At 35.0% G+C, this 20,891-nt stretch overlaps 1 protein-coding gene across 1 annotated transcript in view; it reads left to right on the top strand.

Moving 5' to 3' along the window:
* The window catches only part of ASXL2 (ASXL transcriptional regulator 2), a 128,139-nt gene that overhangs the window by 27,135 nt on the left and 80,113 nt on the right, over positions 1 to 20,891 (top strand). Inside the window, exons 2-3 of the mRNA XM_063078347.1 lie at positions 15,068 to 15,150; positions 19,524 to 19,526. Of these exons, the coding sequence (XP_062934417.1) occupies positions 15,068 to 15,150; positions 19,524 to 19,526 (86 nt within the window). The remainder of the gene's footprint in view (positions 1 to 15,067; positions 15,151 to 19,523; positions 19,527 to 20,891) is intronic.

Here is a 20,891-nt window from a genome sequence, read left to right as displayed (position 1 = left end):
TTCTGCCCCCAAATCTATAAACTTATTTGCATTTGCCCTCACCTTTAATCCTTTTTTGTTAAAAAAAAGAGGGTTTTTTTTTTTTTTTTTTTTTTTTTACTATTGTCTACGGCTAATCTTGCCACCTGTGTTTCTAATTCCATCAGTCAACCGTCAAATATTTTAGACCTACCATGTGACAGGCACTAGTAATAGGTGAACAAGATAGATGGTCTTAACCCTCATGGGGCTTATGTGCCAGTGGGGAAGACATGATCTAAAATGCTATGATAATAAATTAAGTGTGATAAACAGTACTGAGGATGTAGAGGGTGCTGCTGTAGGAGCATAATTATTTTTGAAGCCATGGGAGAATGAAAATGCCGAAGGAGAGTAGAAATTGAGAAGAGAAGAAAATCCTGAAGATCAACATTAAAAGATTGTGGAGAATGAAAAATTTGCTGGTAGAGAGGTAGGAGGGAACCAAGGAGTCTGGTGTCACAGAAGCTGAACAGAAGAGTGCACCTCAGGACAGAGAGTAGTGATCAACAGATACTACTAAGCAGCCAGGTAAGGTCTTTTTCCCTCTTTCCTTTGAAGATATTTGGCTGTTAGTTATCCTGTTTAAATACCATGTGTTCTTTGTTATTCACATCTATTTACGACTGAACTCCCATAGTGAGTGTTTGTATAGTGAGTTTGGTAGGTAAGGGATACCATATCCTCTGAATTCATTTTGTTCTTGAGTATCAAATTGCAAGAAGCACAGTTTAGATAATGAGGGATTTGTCAAAAACCGTATTCAATCTGTTTGCCTCTCATGTTGGGATGGAGAGAGTTGGATAGCTAGGGATACGTGAGGGTTCAGTGAAACTTGTTCAAGTCCATTTGACAAAACAGTTATTCTTTGACTCCACGTAATCTGTTTCCTCCAATGTTCTAGAAGTTGTTTTAAGTCCCCGTTGCCACCTCCAGACTCCCATGCAGTGCTAAACTCCCTCAATTCTGATTTCTTCCCTCCTGATTAAGTGAAATCTGAACTTGTAAAGCTAATTAAAGATCTTGCTGTTAAATATAGGGAGTACATTTCTATTATCTCAGCTTCTAGGCAACTTTTGACATTGTTGACCAGCTCTACCTTAGAATTCTTTTTTCGGAGGCATCACCATTTTCTGGTTTTCTTCCTATCACTCTGGCCACTCCTTAGTTTATTTGCTGGTTTTTCTTCTGTGGCTTTTAAACATTGGGTTGGTATGTTGTTCTGTAGCATAGGCTTTCATCTTTTCTCACTCTCCATATTCCATGGGTAAGCTAATTTCATTCACTACTATGGCATTTGTTACCCTAATTAAAGCTTTTGGACAGTGAATAAGCCTATAACACTGATATAAATCTGTAAAGATTACCTTGTTATTAATGTGGACATTTTGAATGTAAAGTAAAATCACCTAGATTTTATAAAATTCAGACTATACACGTCTGTGCATATCTGGAATGAATTCTTAAGTGCAACAATAATGGAAATACTGCTGTTATTTAGGTTAGTCAAACTCAAATCTAAGAACCTACCTAGATTATTCTTGAGTACTCAGAAAATATAACTTTTGTATCCTTTTTATTAGCAAATCGAGAATCTACAAGCTAAGAAGCAGGTGTATTAAGCATGTTTTTAAAAAACTATTTTATTGTGCTTTAGTTCTGTATAGTGTTGATTTTAATTCTCTGAGTGGTTGTTCATATTGTCATAAAATAGTTTGTAAAAAATTGGTTGTAGTTTCATGAACAATTTTAATGGAATGAGGTTTTTGTTCGATAAACACTGCCCTCCTGTGGTTAAAGCAAGCTAAATGTTTTGCAAAACTACTACACTGTTTCCGCTTTAAACTTGTGGTAAAAAACTTGTAAAAGTTTAATACAGTCTTTTTGCTCAAAAATATGTGTGGCTATTTTGTTTTTTCCTCCTCTCTGTCTTGGGGAGAGAAGTATGTCTACATATTTTTTTCATTTCTGTCTATGCAAATTTTCTTATGTGAATTAAAAGTTAAATGTAAATGAAAACAAAAATTATTAAGCTGTTGAAGGGAGGGAAGCTACATTTATGTGTAGAAGTGCTAAAAGAAATCAAAAGAAAAGGCCAGTCAATTACAATACATAAAATTAGGAAAAACCTCCATGGAAAATCAACACTAACAAAAATATAAAGAATAAATTGGAAAAAGTATTTGCAGTAAATGTGGCAGTAAAAATCTTAATGTAGTTAATATAAAATATGGGGGTAATACAAATGGTATGTAAGTGGACAATGGCAACGAATAGCAAATTCACAAGTGAAGAACACACAGTAATTAAAGCACAAAAAAAATACTAAAATTCATAACGCTACTCCATAAAATGGTATTCATAATATTCATAATGATACTTCACACAAATAAACCAACATTATTGGTCACCTTGGTAGCATGCTAGAACAAGCTAATTATTCTGAAAACTGGTAAATAAAAGGAGAAAATCAGGTTACTTGTCCTGCTTTTTCTTTATGAATTGTACCTCAGGTAACCAAATAATTGATGGAGGAAAGCTTTTTTTTTTTTTTAGAGGGATTCTAGCTTATAAATGAAAAAGGAATGGTGAACTATTAGCTCTTTTCAGACCGTAAATAAAATAATGGGTCAGCATAGTGATCATCAGTGGCTGCTGCAATTAGATCAGAACACTGATGGGAAACTTTATCATAGATGGATCAGGTGGACCACCCCTGTCTCACTGATCTATCTTGGCATCTGAAAAAAAGAAACCAAAGGTATTTTGTGTGTGATAGGAAGTATACAGTACTGCTTATGAAGGTTTTTTGCTAAAATAAAATCTGAATCTGAGCAAGCCTGTAGGTGTCAATTCTAATTTTCAGGAAATACAAGACACAATCATGCAATTAGAAAAGCACAAAGTATGGGAAACTATAGTGCAGTCTACTTGTTTTTCTTCAGTAAGTAAATTGGATGTAAAAAGAGTGAGAGAAATTCATACGTTAAGAGACTTTACGACACGTGTTAAACAAATGCAGAATGTGAGTCGTCTTTGGATGCTGATTTGAAAAAACCAACTGCCAAAAGTTTTTTCCATGAAAATTTGGGACATTGACTAATTAATTGGTATGAAGGAATTATAGTTATTTTTTGAGGTGTATGTAAAAATTTTTTAAAACTCGTCCTTTTTGGAGGTAGATGAAATATCTGAGGTTTGCTTCAAAATAACCCAGTTTGTGGAGGGGAACTGGGTGGAGGTATAGAGGAAACAAGATAGGCCATGTGCTGATGAGTGTTGAAGATGGATGATGGATACATGGTGGTTCATTGGAGTGTTTTATTTTTGTAAATGTTTAAAAATTTACATAATAAAAAGTTTAAGAAATATAGTACTTAAGTCTTTAATTGTTGTTATCATCTGTTTTATTTTATTTCTTGGTGGCCTGTATGGGGATCCAAACCTTTCCCTTGGTGTTACAAGGCAACACTCTTACCAGCTGAGCTAACCCGCCAGCCCAAGTCTTTAATAATTGAAAAACATTTTTCTTTTTCCCCCAAACTACTTAGAGCTTTAAATATTCTGAGAAAAATATAGTATAATAAGTTTCTAAATTAAAGCAAATTCTAAATGCCTGGCATTTAAAGGAAATAGTGATAAACATTTTTTAAAGGAAAATAAACATCCCATAAGCAAAGCAGTTTTAACTACCTGGTTTCCTCTGTTTCATTTAAAGTACAGAACTCCTGAAAAGTCAGCAAAGGGCTGGTTGGTTACCTCAGTTGGTTAAAGTGCAGCCTTATATCCATAAAGTCATGAGTTCAGAGCCCCATACAGGCCAGCTCTCCCCGTGCCCCCCCCCCCCAATCAGTGAAATCCTTGCTAAAAAGACGTAAAAAAACTTAAGGTCTCCACTAACAGCTTAATGTCTTATGTCAGCACCCTTAAGTATTTTAATATAAACAGTAAAATTCAACCATATTAAGATAAAGTAATTCCTTGTTCTAGATGACAAATTAGAAAATATTAATTTGGGGCTGGCCTGTGGCTCACTTGGGAGATTGTAGTGCTGATAACAACAAGGCCAAGGGTTCGGATCCCTATATAGGGATGGCCGGTTGGCTCACTTGGGAGAGCATTCTGCTGACAACACCAAGTCAAGGGTTAAGATCACCTTACTGGTCATCTTTAAAAAAATAAAATAAAAAATTAATTTTTAATACTGCTGTGGATAATATAAATGTTTTTAATTTTGATTGTGGCTCATTCTGATAGTGCCTTAATAGTCATCTCTCAATTAAGATTTGATATGCCAGAGAAATGATACTTTAGAAATTTTTATTAATTTCCATTTGCTAGCTCCTTGGACAAAAGCCACTCTTACAAAGTCAGGACCCCATTCCCCAGTTTGCTTATTACCACTTTCTGATACAGTTGGGATTTGAACTCATGTAGCCTACCTCATTGTGATTAATTAACTAAGTTATTTTTTTGCATGTGAACACAAGTGTCTTATTCTGTGATATTTTACTCCTGTTTTTTCTTGCAGAGTAGGCTAATTTCTTGTGTGTATATTTGGTTATCTGTAATATAAATGAGATTTAAAGAACAGAGAAATTACTATATATGACTGAAATTTGGGCATTTGATTTAAAATTATTTTGTATTTCTGTAAATTTTGGTCATTGAACATATGTTTTAGTATTATTGGAGTAATTGTTATAGGGCATTGTTAGCTATTTGTGATAAAGATAATGGAAAAACAAAAGGGCAGGTAACCTGAGAAAAGCATGCCTTTTTTTTTTTTTTTTTAAACCTTAGAGATACTGGTGAAATTTTAGATGAGGATTTCAGAAATATGAGCTGGTAAATGTTTTTGTCATATAGTTTATTAATAACAACTGAGTGCCAGAATGTTAAATCCTGAATACCCGCTGACCCCCACTACAATTAAGCAAACTTTTTTTCCTGTTTTCTAAATTTTTTGAGTTTGTCGCTGGCTGGTACATATGTTCTAAACTTTCTAGAATGTATATGTATTAGCATTGGGGGGCATCTTAGTCCATTTGTGCTGCTTTGACAGAATACCTGAAACTGGATAATTTATAACTAACACACATTTATTGGCTCACAGGTCTGGAGGCTGGGAAATCCAATATGAAGATGCCAGCATTTGGCAAGGGCCTTCTTGTTGCATCACTTGGTGAAAGGGCAAAGAGAGAGGTGGGGAGAAAGGGGGAGAGCTAATGAGTACGCACATGTGTGTGCATGCAAGAAGGGGCAAATCCATGATAATGGCATTAATCTGTTCATGGGGCTAGAGCCCTCATTACCTGAACACCTCTTGCAGGTCCCACCTCTTAACACCATCACAGTAACAATTACATTTCATCATGAATTTTGAAGGGGACAGATATTCAAATCATAGCAGGGGGGAAATCCTTGTTTCTTTATATATGTTGTGTATGACTGTGTGTAGGTTTAACTCAGCACCTGGAATTAACTTCTTTATGAATTATCATGAAATAAATATTAGAAGTTGATAGACACTCTGTCTTGCCTGATTGACACTAGAGTTTGAGAAACCCAGTTTGAGAAAGTCAGAATCTGGGCCGAGCCCGTGGCGCACTCGGTAGAGTGCTGCGCTGGGAGCGCAGCGACGCTCCCGCCGCGGGTTCGGATCCTATATAGGAATGACCGGTGCACTCACTGGCTGAGTGCCGGTCACGAAAAAAAAAAGAAAAAAAAAAAAAAAGAAAGTCAGAATCTTCCTAGACCCCACCAGGATCTTTTTCAGTTTTATGTTGTTGCTCATTATTGAAGACAGAGCCAGGAACCCAACTCTTAAGATGTTAATAATGATAGACATACATGGGGGCCAACGATTTCATTAAGCTAGTTTTGTCACGCTTCAAACTAGATATGTGAGAAAAGGTCTCTGTCTTAATGCTCCCTCCCACCCCCATCTTAATCAAAACAGGCAAGTGATATTTCTGCAATCCTGTTAGTTTTTCTACCTCAATAAGGACGAACCAACCCATCATTCAGCAGAGGCATACTTTTCATCATTCCAATGCATATTTTAGATGAACAAAAAAAATTTCCCCCTGATTGAAGTCTTTGCTTTATATAAAACTTTATTACTTCCCTCTTTAACTTGAGAAATTAAGAATTCTGCCATCCAAATTCAGGCTATACTACATAACTTCTCTGAGTCTTACTTTCTTTCCTGGTAAAATGCATAAACTTGCCGTACTCTTTTTTGGATTGTGGTGAGGATCAAGTGAAATAGAGTGGCTATAAGATGTTTGTAACCTGTAAAGCAGTTAAAATATGTAGGGATTAAGGGAGAGAAGCATCATTTTTGTATGTATTATCTGGGCAGTACTGTAGGAAGACATGTCTTTAATATTTTTTGTTGGCTTGTGTTTTTTTAAATAGGCACATCAGCCTTTTGTATTATTTGACCATCTTTTATGTATCTATATATTTATATAAAGGAAATTTTTATGCTATAGGTTATTTTTGTAATAGGGATCAGTATTTTCCAGTTTGCTTTTTGTCTTTAAACTTTTAAAATGTCTTTTTGATTCAGAGGTTTTGGTTTTCTTTATGTAGGTAAGTCTTTAGGTCTATGTAATTTCTAGGCTTGGTGTCAGGCTAATGTAGTTTTACTGTTTTTCACATTAAAAGTTTCAGTCTTGGGTTAACTTCATGAGAGGTAGGGATCCAAGTGAATTTTTCCCCAAATGGTGAATTTCTTGAAGCTGAGAATTCCGACACTTGATGTCATTTGTATTAAAGTAGGAATGTTACTTAACTCCATTTAGGAGGTTCTCATGACCACAAAAAACGAAGAATGTTTATAGCAGCTTTATTTGTAATAACCAAAATCTTAAAGTACTCTAAACATCCATCAACAGTAGAATGAGTACATAAATTGTGATATTTTCATCCAATGGAATATTACACAACAGTGGAAATGTATGAACATAATACTGTGTGAAATAAGACAAACCCTTTAATCATATATCTATAAAAGGCCATGTATATGAAGTTCTAAAACAGACATAAGTCAGAGAGTAGATACTCTTCTTGTGGGAATTACTGTTTGGGAGGGAGCATAAAAGAAACTTCTAGGATATTGAAAATATTCTATATCTTTATTTGTATAGTCATTCCATAGATATATACATATTTAAAAATTCATTTAGCTATACTCTAGAGATTTCCATTTTACTATAGATATATTGTACTGCCGCAACAACAAAATGCAGTTAGAAAAAAGCCACATATAGAAGTTAAAATTTAACCAAAAATTAGAGAAAAAATAGATAATAGAAGCAGATTCATGGATGACCCAGATATTGACGTTTTTAGATGTGGGATTTAAAATAGCCATAATTAATAAACGTAAAGAACAGGATGGATAATATTGACAGAGAATTTCAAACTGTGAGGGGTCTTCAAAAGTTTATGAAAAGATTTGTATTACCTTTTAATTTCATTTTTCCACAAACTTTTTGAAATACCCTGGTTAAAATCATTTAATGGAAAAATCTAGACCAAAGAAATACAATAATTGAAACTAAGGCCATAATGGTTGGGCTTAGTAGCAGATTTTCTAGTTTAGTAATTCTCTCTTTAAAAGTCAGAAGACAGTGTATATAGTGAGGCACAAAAGGGAAAAAAGCTTGACAACACAGAAGCAAGTCCTATGGGATATAGTAAAAATTAGTCTTAATGTTTGTAATTGGATTCCAAGGAGAAAAGAAAATGAGAATGGAGCAGAAGCAATTTTTGAAGACCTAGTGGCCAAGAATGTTTCAGAATCCCTAACAACACCAAGCCGAATAAATACAAAGAAAACCAGTTCTAGGCATATACTAGCAAAACTGCTGAAAAGTGAAGCCAAGAGAACAGAAAAGCCAGAAGAGTGGTTGGGGTGGGGATGGGCTGGGGTGATGTGTTTATCTTCAAAGCTGCAACAATAAGACCAAAAGTTAAGCTCTAAATCAAAACTGGAAGCCAGAAGACAATGGACTTGTATTTTCACAGTACTGGAGAAAATAATTGCCAACCTAGAATTCTATACCCAGTGATAATATCTTCACAAAACTAAGGCAAAGTAAATAGAACCAAAAAATCAGCAAATTTTTCACTAGCAGATTCACACTGAAGAAAATATTTAAAAGAGTTTTTTTGGCAGAAGGAAAATGATTTCAGATGGAAGCTTGGGGAAATGCTGGACAGATGAAAAGCCATGGAAGGGGCAAATATGTGTGTAAATCTCAATGACTTATATAAAACAGTTGTAAAAATGTCATGTGAGATGAGGTGGGGGCAGTAATTGGAATTAATGTTCTAAGGTTGTCTGAAGTGGCAAGTAGACAAGAATAAAAAATTGAAAATCTCCAAATTTTGTAAACTAAGCAACACATTTCTAAATACTGCTCACAAGTGAAGGAAGAAATCACAATGACATTTAGAAGGCACTTTGGACTGATTTATAATGAAAATACTACATTTTAACACTTGTCAGATGTGGCAAAATCTGTGTATATAGGGAATTTGTAGCTTTAAATGCACATATAGAAAGAGGAATGATGAGAACGGTAGTTTAACTGTCCATCTCAAGAAGTTAGAGAAAACATGAAAATAAACCCAAAGAAAGTAGAAGGAAGAAAATAAAAAGAGCAAGATAAATTAATGAAAGATTAAACACATATGGTAGAGAAAATCAACAAAGCCTAAAGATGGTCTCTGAAGAGCATCTAAAATTAATTTAGTATACTAAAATTGATAAAACTGGCAAGAATGTATGAGTACTAGGGAAACAAAGGTAAGATAAATAATATTTAAAAGGGGGATATCACGATGGATCTTACAGACATTAGAAGGATAGTAAGATATTAAATAATTTTAAGCTAAAAAATTGGAAATATTGGTGTTGGTGCGATGAGAAAATTCCCAGAAAAATGCAACTTATCAAAAATCACACAAGCCTGAATAGTCCAAAATTTGGTAAAGAATTTTAATTTCCTTTCTATTTTACTTTGCATTTTTTATGGCTAAAGTTTCTGATTTGTTACTTATATACCATTATATTTTCCAAGTACTAGACTGTGAAGTCTGAAGGCCAGGTGGTATAAATTCTTTCTGTTGCTGCTATATAGCTTTGGACACACATTTAGTGTGCCTCTTTTAAGTCACTGTGGAAATGACAAGTGGCCTTATAGAAGTTACTACCTCTAAAAACTGATCAGGCCAGTTGGGGGGTAAATATTAATTCTGTAGGAAGATCCATGGTAAGTTACAGTTTATCAGTTCATTCGGTAAATATTTATTGTGATTGCATCTGATACCCAGGCACCGTGCTAAGCACCAGGACTGAAAGGATGAATTAGATCCGGTCTGCCCTCAAGGAATGAGGTAGAATTACAAAATAGTGTGACCCAAAATTATTCCTAAAGTAAACACATGTGGAGAACACATATCCTGGGGATGGGGTGAGGGTGGACTAGGGCAGAGTGGCAGGAGGCATGACGGTTTTCCTTCCTTAGAAGTGCTGAAATACAGAAATTGCTTGGTAGATTATGTGCAGAGACACGGAAGTCTAAAAAGCATCATTTCATCTGTGAATGGCAAGTAGTTAAGTATGAACCAGAAGTGAGGACATTCAAGAGATAGGACTGAAGAGTAGTAGGTAGGGGCCAGATTTAAGATTTATTAACTCATTCATTTAACAAAAAGTCTTTTTGAGCAGATTCTCTTTTTTTTTCTTTTGGTGGCTGGCCGGCACAGAGTTCAAACTCTGTTGAGCTAATTGGCCAGCTCATGTGCATTCTGTTTGGTTGGCATTGTTCTAGGTAGTCGGGATATATCAGTGAACAGAGCAAAGTTCTTACCTTTGTGGTGGGAAGACATATAATAAATGAATATATATTATAATGTTAGGTGTTAAATGCTAGGAACAAAAAACAGGCTAAGGGAATCAGGGGAAGGGGGAGAGAGAGTGTGTGTGTACAGGGTGGCGCTGCTTGTGATTGTCTGAGAATGTTTTAAAGTTGTCAGCAAAATCTCTCTGAAGAAGTGAAGGGAGAGAGCCAAGTGAGTTTCTGGGGAAAAATCACAGGAAGAGAGAGCAAGTGCAGAGCCTCTGAGTTAGGAATGGATTTGTCATGCTTGAAGAAGTGCAAGGAAGTAATGTGGGAAAAGTGGGATGGAGAGAAAGAGGAAAAAGAGGTTAGAGTGGTAGCAGGGTCTTTTAAGCTTTTTAAATTTTTTAGTTTTAAGTGTGGGAAGCTTAAAATTGGGGGAATAAGGAAGGTCATTTTCTGTATGTGACTAGACTAGTGAAGCATATTAGTTAGATATAGATTTGACTGTGTATAACAGTTCCTTAAATTATTTAGAAGTTTATTTCCCCTTCATGCAATAGTCTGGAAATGTAGTTGGTCCATCGTTCATAGGGTATGTCCTTATTTGTACGGTTCAGTATGGTTTGTCACTTCTTCCGTTTTCTAAACAGTAGGGTGTAAAAAAAGACAGAGGGTTATGCCCTTGCCCTTTGAAATCCTGGTTGTGCAGATAGCACTTCCTTTCACACTCTTGTCTAGAACTTATTTTCCACACCTAGCATTTTTTTTTTTTTTTTTTTTAAGATGACCAGTAAGGGGATCTTAACCCTTGACTTGGTGTTGTCAGCACCACGCTCTCCCAAGTGAGCTAACCGGCCATCCCTATATAGGGATCTGAACCTGTGGCCTTGGTGTTATCAGCACCACACTCTCCCAAGTGAGCCACTGGCCGGCCCCTCCACACATATCTTTGAGGGAAACTGGGAGATGACACTTTACTGACCCCCGAGCCATATTTCCTTTTCTTTCATGCTACATAATATTCACTCATGTGGATTTTTCAGTTTCTATAATAACCTGTTATTGGTTATGTGCCATTTAAAATATTTTTTCTTTACTGAGTAACATAATAAATATTTTCTTATAGTGTATTCTCAAAATTGAAGTACTGGATTATGTGTACATACCCATTTCATGGTGTTCATTTATTATTGCCAAGTTTTTGCTGTCCAAATTAGCAAGGAAAAAAAAATCACATTGAATATGATTTTCATATTTGCTTGCTAGTAAAGTCAAATTCTGTTTCATTTTCTTTATAAATTTGTATTTTGGGATATTGAATACAAAAAAGTAGATGTTAATAATTAATATAGTGAATATCCTTGTACCCATTATTTAGCTTCTATAATTATCAATTTATGGCCAGTCTTGCTATATTTAAATCCCTGTTCTCTTGTATACCTTTGAAGTAAATCCCATACATAATATAATTTCATCTGTAAATATTTCACTATGCAAATGTTTTTTCATATGTTTATTATCTAGTTGTGTAAACCCTTTTATGAGCTATCTGTCCGTGTTCATACAGTATTTTTCTTCACTTTCAGTAATTTTATACATTTTTAGTATATAGACAATAAATAAAAGCCCAGTTTTCTGTATGGGTTTTAATTTGGATGAAGGTAATAAATTCAATCTTGGACATGTTAAGTTTGAAATGCTTATGGGACATCCAGCTGTTGATGTTTAATAGGCAGTTATATATAGACTATGTTGCTTCATTCATCAAAATATGGGTGATTGGCGAAGACTTGGGAGTGAATGATATTATTCAGAGAGCAATGGTGGAGTGAAAAGTAAAAGGGGCAGATGGATGAAAAAAGGGGCAGATGGATACAAAAGGCATCCACAAAGAACACTAAGAAGAAATATTTTAGAAAAAAAGAAAGTCTGGGAGGGTGATGTCTGAGGAGGGAATTGTTAATAACTGTCAGATTTAGCAGAGAGATGAAGGAAGATGATAAACAGAAGTGTGTTTGTTGGATTTTTCTGATTCAACTAATTGAGAAAATAGCTGCAAACACAGGAAATAGTGTGCTGTAGTGGTGCAAGATAGACCTGGGTTTGAATTCTGGGCACCACTTATCTTGCTAGATTATGTTTGGAAATTTTACTGAGCCTTAGTAAGCTGACTTTTAAAATTGGGATAATAATTCTTTTCTTTTCAAGGTTGCTGAGACATTTAAATAAGAGAACGTAAATGATTGTATCTTCTTCATAGCAGTAGCTGCCAGTATCACATGGTGATACTTAAGTGGCTGATCTAGGATATCTGACATTAATGATTTCTGTTACACAAGTCCTGTATCATCTGTTATTGTTTACTTATTGTTCTCTTAGTATGGTACAGATTTTTGATAATTGTTTCAATTTTAGCTTTCATTGCTATCTTAACAGCTGCAGGTTCTTTATTTTTTAAATGGTAAGAATGGGAAAATGATTTAGGCATTAGAGAGTTTCTGCCTAAAATTTAATAAAACAAAAAGTGAAGAAACCAGAATTGACTTAAAAGTTATCATTTTAAAGGAACTCTGTTGGTAGTAATTTCATTAATCTGAGAATGTTCTCGTTCATTCCTGGAATATATATTTTTTTGAGATACGGAATTTTGGATTGACAGTGCTTTTCTTTCTGCACTCTAAAATGTTCTACAGCTTCTGCCCTCCATGGTTTCTGATGAGAAATTCAGTCATTTGAATCATTGTTTTCCTAATTGGAATGTATTTTTCCTTGGCTTTTTAAAAGTTTTTTTGTTTGTTTGTTTTTAGTTTTGAGTAGTTTGTAGTATAACTGGGTGTGGATTTCTTTGAATTTAACTTGTCTGAGATTCATTGATCTTAAAATTATAATATCTTTTACCATATTTGGGAAGTTTTCTGCCATTTCTTCAAATATGTTTTTTCTACATTATGCTCTTCTCTCCTTTTGTGACTCTGATGACATGTGTACTGGTTCATTTCTGTTATTTATAACAAAATACTTGGAACTGGGTGATTTATAAGAAAAATGAAATTTATTGCTTACAGTTTCAGAGGCTGGGAAATCTGCAGTCCAGGGGACACATTTGGTGAAGGCCTTGCTGGTGGTGACAGTGACTCAGGGATCTCACATGGCAAAAAATGGCGGAGCAGAGAAAGACTAAACTCTTGTGTGCTCTTCTTTTAAAGTGCTCAGAATCATGCCTGTGACCACCATCATTAACCCATTCACCATGGCAGGGTACAATCTGATCACCTCTTCAGAGCCCCACCTTTCAATTACCATAATAGGGTTTCCCACCTTCAGCAGTTACAGTGGGGATTAAATTTTGGGAGGACATTCAGCCCAAGGCAATATGAATGTTAGAGCTTCGATATAGTGTTCCGTTGGCTTTGTTCATTTATTTTTTCTGTATTTTTTCTCTGTAGTTATCAGATGGGATAATTTCTGTTGCTTTATCTTCAAGTTCACTGACTCTTTCCTCTGTTATCTCTAGAGATTCTGCTTTTGAGTCATATCAGGAAACTTCATTTTTTATTTTACTTTTTTAGTTCTAAAATTTTATTTTGTGTCATATATAAATATAAATATATGATGTCAAATAAAACATGTGTGAAACAAATATGTATATATATCTACTGAGACTCTGTTGCCTGTTTGTTTCAAGAATATTCACCCTGACTTCTTGAAGCATAGTTGTAATAGCTGATAATTCCAACATCTGTGTCATCTTGGGTTTCTGGTGTATAGCTTGTCTTTTCTCTTGTGAATTAATGAGATTTTCCTGGATTTTTTATATGTCAAGTGATTTTGGATTATATATTAAGTATTTGATGCTATGTTATGATGGTCTGTCTTGTTTAAATTCTATGGAAAATGTTGATTGTTGTTGTTGTTGTGGAGGGGGATTTTTTTTAATATAATGGGCATTTGACTTTGCTAGATTCTAAGTTTCTACTCACCTTCTGTGCACTCAAATTCCTATGTCTAGTTTTCAGAGCCTTTGCAGAGCTGTTTGGTTCTGTCCTGTGTGTGCGCCACGTAGTAGCTGGTTTGGGAACTGGGTATTGGTCTGTCTGGAGAGTATGTTGTTTAGATTCACATATGTGTACCAGTGGGTGACTTTAGAAATGTTTATAGAACTTCATGGTATCACTTCTTGAGCTCTTTTCTCTTTGCAAGTTCCCTGACACTTTTTGGCTCTTAGAGACCTTTATTTATTGTCCTCTGGCTAGAAAACTGAGGTTTTCATTTCTCTGTTTTGCTGCAAACTTCTTTCTGCAGCTGGGTCTGTCCAGGTTTTTAGTGGCATTCAGAGGAAGAGATAGTATGGACTGTGCTTACTCCGTCTTTTCCAGAACAGAACGCAGATATCATTTTAATTTCATTACAGCTGTATTATTCACTTGTTTCAGTCAAGAATTTATTGTGCATCCATGCTGAACCATGCTTTGCTGGAAATGTAAAAATGGATGGTCTTAAGGTGCCTGCAATAAGACACAGATAGGGATGGGATGGGTGGAGGCAAAGAGTAAACAATTTTATATTTACTAATGATGAATAATTGAGTTATTAATCTTAGCCTTTTTGATCCATATCTGCTTTAGGGTTTGACTTATTGTTTGTGACTTAGGGAGAGAAGATCCAATTTATATTCAGTTAACTTTCTACTTATCCCAAAATAAAAGGAATGAAAATTCTCTGGATATGTATATGCTGAATATAATTATTAAGATATAATTATAATAGGGAAAATAATTACATATATAATTATAATAAGAATAAGAACTTAAGGGGCTGGCCCGTGACTCACTCAGGAGAGTGTGGTGCTGATAACACCAAGGCCACGAGTTCGGATCCCATATAGGGATGGCCGGTTTGCTCACTGGGAGAGCGTGGTGCTGACAACACCAAGTCAAGGGTTAAGATCCCCTTACCGGTCATCTTTTTTTTTAAAAAAAAAAAAAAAAAAAAAAGCATAAGAACTTAAGAGTGGGCCGAGCCCATGGCGCACTCGGGAGAGTGCGGCGCTGGGAGCGCAGCGGCGCTCCCGCCGCGGGTTCGGATCCTATATAGGAATGTCTGGTGCACTCACTGGCTGAGTGCCGGTCACGAAAAAGACAAAAAAGAACTTAAGAGTAATTTATTATTATGTACTTGTTTCTCAGGTCTTAGAAAAATACCCCAATACACCCATGAGTCATAAAGAAATTCTTCAAGTTATCCAGAGAGAAGGACTAAAAGAAATCAGGTGAGTTATTTAAATATTATTAATAATAATCATACTTGATTAGAGTATTTGGTAGTATATAGTAGTGTACTTCTGTCCTGAAGATTGATTATTTAGTAATAAGTGCTTTGTTAATTTCTGATTTATTCAGCTGTCAGATCTTTGAAGTTTTTAAGTCATAGCACAGTTATAAAACAAAAAGTAAGTTAAACAAATTCTTAGTGAGAAAGGAGGCAGCTATCTCCAAGCTCATGTGGTTTAATTCTTAGGGAGGCCTGGAGCCATCTTCAAGCCTTCATCTATCACTTTAGGCTTTTGATTTAATAAACTTGGTCGTTAGCAGATAAAAATTAGTCTAGTATGGGTGAATGCTAGAGGTAGACAGTCTAGGAAGAAATAACATTGACCAAAAAGGAATAAAATGAGAAAGACATATAAAACAGTATATATGTCAAATAATAGTCTTTTATATTCAAATATAGTATACTGGGGTTAATTAATACAGGATCAAAGATAACATACACTTTAATTTCTAAGAGCCTGTATTACAATAGCACATAATAGTCAATATTCATAACTAAGAACCTCTGTCATCAAGAAATGTTAAAATTATGTTAAGTATGCTTTGTATATTATGACAGAAATTTGGGAGTCTACATAAGAGAGAGAGATTCATTAAGACAGGAAAAGTTTGTGGTGCTTTCAAACTGCTACTAGCGGTTTTAGACTATGGGTGGTGTTGTATAACACCCTTAGGGAAAGAATTCGGAATTTTGGGGGGCCATTTTTGATTGTTACAGTGTCTGGGGAGGGGGGTGTACAATGGCATGTAGTGGGAAGGTAACAGAGATGCTAAATGTCTTGCATTGTACTGAACAGTCGTTCACATTGAATAGTTGTTTGACTCAGATGTCAGTAGTGTTCCCATTGAGAATCTGAACTACGCTCGAATATTTGTAAGTGACAATATATTTCTTGATAAATTGACATTGCGTGTTCTAGATTTTAATTCTCATTTTCTTATTTTTAACATGAAATTCTATGATTTTTTTTTATTAGCTCTTTTCTAAAGCAGTTTAAAACTTTTTGTTTTGATTTGTAGCCAAACCACAGTGGGAATAAATTAGGTTTGCTTCATTGATATGAAAAAGTGAAATATAGATCAGTATATCTCACTTTATATAACATGTCCCTGAAAAACTGAGTGTAAACATTTGTAAATTAAAACATTAGAATGTAATGTTGGCCATTTGACTCAGTTGGTTAGAGCATGGTACTGAGAACAACGAAGTCCAGGGTTTGATCTCTGTATTGGCCAGCCGCCAATCAGTCAATCAATCAGTAAAACATTAAAATGCATTTGAAGAATTAACATTTTAAAGTATCTTTTGTAAATTATTAAAAAAATTAATTACTCTTAATTTATTGATGATATAATTCTAAATTTTCATGTAACTTATATTTTTTAGAATAGGGTTAATTAAACACAGTATCCATTTAATCACAGATTAATTTGTACAAAACTTACAGCAGAGAGCTGTTTCCCACTTCAGTCTTTGTACATGCTGACCCCTTAGCAGGGAATGTGCTTTCCTCAGCAAGGAATGTGTACATGCTGACCCCTTAAGAAGGAATGTGTTATTTGACAATAAACTCTTTCGGGTCTGTTTGAATATCTCCTTTTCAGAGAATTTTGGCTGTCTTTCCAATCTAGATCACATCTTCCTATTTTTAGTTTTTTATAGTTTTTTGTGTTCTTTCTTCATAGCACTAAGGTTTGAAATTATATATTTTTGCAGTTAAAAAAATTATACATCTTCTCTGTACCTTATGTGAAGCTAGTTCCATGAGCGCAGTGACGTTATCTGTCGCTTCCCCCGCAATGTGTGGTGACACTGAAAATTTACTTGTTAGTGAATGTATGAAGTATCCGTGGTTGGAACATCATATTCAAATGTAGTTATAGCTATTCTCTTGCTGCACTGAAGTGTCAAATGGTAGTCTTATCATCTTTAAAGTTTTTAGAAAGATTACAGGATGAAACACACACTATACTTATTGAAGGTATGCCACTTCATATTGTTTTATTTTTAGTCTCAGACTTCAGAACATAATTTTCAACTCTTCTCCCTTTGTATTTCCCCCTCAGCTTCCACATTTTGAAGAATCTTGCTTAATTTTTATTATTCCATACTATATTTTTTCTTTTAAAATTTTTAACATGGAAACAGCCCAATGGCTAAACAAAGTGTGATATATACATATAATTAAGTCTTAAGACGATATGAAATTCTGATACATGCTACAACATGGATGAACCTTGAAAACTTTATGCTAAGTAAAATAAGCCAGGCCCAAAAGGACAAATATTGTGTAAATCCACTTGTTTGAGATACCAAGAATAGGTAAATTCATAGAGACAGAAAGTAGAATGAAGTTACCAGAGACTTGAGTGGGATGGAATAGGGAGTAAATGTTTAATGGGTACGGAGTTTCTGTTTGAGATGATGAAGAAGTTCTGGAGATGGACGATGGTGATAGTTGCACAGCATTGCAAATGTATTTAATGCCATTGAATTGAACACTTAAAAATTGTGAAAGGTTAAATTTTATGTTATGTAGGTTTCACCACAAACAACCAACAAAGTATTAAAAAAGAAGTGGTTGGCTCCTGGCTGAGAAAGATTCAGGTACTAGTTTGTTTGAGAAGTTAGGTGGTAAGATTGCAATTCATTTACCCAATGTTTGGAATTCTGAATGAATTGATTAGAAACATGTATTTTTTTTTTTTTTTTTAAAGTATTACAGCGTTTAAATTAATTGCCTGCTTATAAAGCATAGCAACATTCTGGAAAATATAGGGAGGGAAAGTCCTCAAATTTTTACTCTCACACTTATCAGTGACTTTGTGTATTCTATTATGTTCTTTTCATAACTCAATGCATCACTTTTAAAGATAGTTTAAAGTTTCTCATAGAAGTCAAAGGAAGAAAGAAGATACAGATTTTGATATTTCAGGTGAAATGGGACATGACTTAGGCCAGGGGAGACTAAGAACCTTTTCTAGTGTACTTAGCAGTCATAGTGAATAGCAGAGGCATTCTGGAGTTTTCTTAAACTGTTTGTAACAGATAAAACAATTTGTTTGGAACAGATAAAACAAGAATACACGGAAAGTTAATGATAATGTAGATAGATGCTCTAAATGTAGTACTTGGTCATTTGCAAATAAAGAGAAAAGTTAATTTCTGTGCTATTTACCAGGAAACAGTTATTGCATAAAATTAAAAACAGTTTAGAAAAATTTGTTATGACATCTTACCTGCTTCTACAGTTTTCTGTGGTTAAAATGTAGCCTGATTGTTCTGTCTCTTAATATAAATACCAGAGATATCGTGGCAATTGTTTCTTACGGTTGAACTCTTCATTACAGAATTGCTTGTTCCAAATTTGTACTTTTAGAACCTTTAAAAAAATTCTTTAAGCTTTTACTCATTTGTTTTTAATCTAGACAATCCTTTTTAAAAATCAGTATTACTCACTGGGTAGAGATTTTGTTTATTGGGTTTGCTTGGTTAAAGAACCCCCATTCTCATAAGACATGTATTGATCCTGGATCATTCTCTGCATTTGTATGAACTTATATAATTTTTTAAGAAATGGTTAGCTATTTTTGTTTCCTTCCCAAGACACTAGAAATGAAATCAAGGCTTCAGAGAGATGTGCCTTACTTGTGTACATTTGACTGTTTACTTTAGTTCCTTCCTAAGGGAAACTGTTCAGGGTTTTATTTTCCCTTGAATCAATGTAACATTCATGACAAATGGATGTCAGCCATCAGTAGTAAAATAGCCTTTTAAAAACTTCGATACTTCCTTTTTGTCTGAGGATGCAGATTTTACAGTTTGCAGGGAAACTAACTCAGAGCAACTAGTGCCCTATTTTGCTTTTAGTTTCTCCTGGCTTGAGTCCATACTTCTTGTCATTACAAACTATGCCTTTGGTCATCAAGTGTCAGAAGCAATTCAAACCGTAGCCTCCAAAATACACTCACATAGCTACTCCCACTTAGCTTCATGGAGCTCTTTCTAGGCTTTTGGGCATTATTATCATTTTTAAAAATCTTTTAAAATTGAGTTTATTTAGATGTTCTCTGTAGTCTCTGAGCTATACAATTCTGTAGTTCATAGGGTTCAATCAGGAGACAGAAACTACGTGGTAATTTGAACAGGGAAGTTACTAACAAGTTATTAACTGGAAGTTATTAACAGGTTAATCAGAAATTAACTATTCAAAGGTAAAGAGAACACAAAAGAATACAGTAATAGCAGATATAGGGAACAACCACTACCGCTGGCTGGGTCAGTGTACCTCAGGAAGGAGCAACTTTTAAGGAGGTCCCCCCATCCTCAGGTTTCAATTCAGATCTCTCCCAGGAGAAAGTGGGACTGTGGCTCAGTGGATGAAAAAATTCATTGGTGCTGTAATCATAGGTGGCCATAGGAAACTGTCTACTGGGTACTAGAAGAACCTCCTAGAAAGCTTCCTGCTGGAGTACCTGTCTCAGTTGCTGGGCAGCCAACTGAGGTACAAGCAGAATTTTCTGGAAGCCACCCACAGGTTTTCTGCTGAACCTTGTTGAAGGATTGAGTGCCATTGAGTGGCTCTCATGCTGCTGGCTGCTGTGTGCCACAGGAACAAGCAGGCAAGAGCACACTGAAACCAGGAAAAAAGCCCCTTCTTTCTGCAGTGTTACTCCAGTGCTCTACTGACAGAGCTTAACATTGAGCCAGCTGGCAGAGGAGAAGCATTTATAGTATCCAACTCCCTTATCATGGAGAATGCAAAGAGGGTTGGATTTGGAGCTGGAAGTCAATGAGTTGATAACCGGCACAGAAGGCTTCAGTAGTTTTTCCATAGAATAAATACTTTCCATTACCTGGTCCCACGTACCACTTTGATTTACATGATTTCTACCTGCACCCCCGCTAAACTGATACACTACCATTCCCTGTTCTCATCTTTACTGAGGATTTTGAGTAATCTTTTATTGCCATCTCTTCACGAAAAAATCCTGACAGTCTTTCAAAACCAACTTAGATGTTACCTCCACAAAGGTGGCCTTTTCCCTTTCAGCTCAAAGTCATCTTTGCCTGTGTGAATAATTTTTTTTGAAGGAGGGTTCTCACCTTCTATTTTATATCGTACTTAGTAATGTATCATCACTTCCCTTTCTAGGTTAATTTTTAGAATTAATATTTATGATCAGTTTTAGGCGAATAGGTGCTTAGTGTCAAAGACAAATGGGACTTCATCTTAACTATTTATTTATAGAATTTCAGAGAAAATAAGGAATATCGTAACTATTCTTTTAAATGAGAAAATCAGATTTTTTGTACTTAGCGATTTAAAAAATTGGAAATGGCAAATTTGTATATGGGAAATAGAATGAGAAAATTTTAGAACTGAGATGACTTTGGAAATTTTCTGACTCCAGCTTATATCATTGAATGGAATGTGTGCCCCCCATCCCCAAGTTCGTGTGTCCAAATTGGAATTTGGTTTTTAAAAATTCTTTCCTATTCTTGTTTTCTTTTGGTTTAAGTTAAAATTTTATTAAGAAATATCTCAAACTTAGAATATATATAACAAACATGTAAATTATGAAACAAAAACTCTTGACCACCAATACCATTGGAACTGCCTCTTTGCTTCTCCACTATCTCGTCCCCTTTTTGTGCTGGCTAGAACTTTCAGTACTA

The sequence above is a fragment of the Cynocephalus volans genome, chromosome 14, assembly GCF_027409185.1.
Source record: "Cynocephalus volans isolate mCynVol1 chromosome 14, mCynVol1.pri, whole genome shotgun sequence".
NCBI lineage: Eukaryota > Metazoa > Chordata > Mammalia > Dermoptera > Cynocephalidae > Cynocephalus > Cynocephalus volans.
Note: the sequence above shows the minus strand (reverse complement) of the source record. Positions and strands in the feature narration are given on the sequence as shown.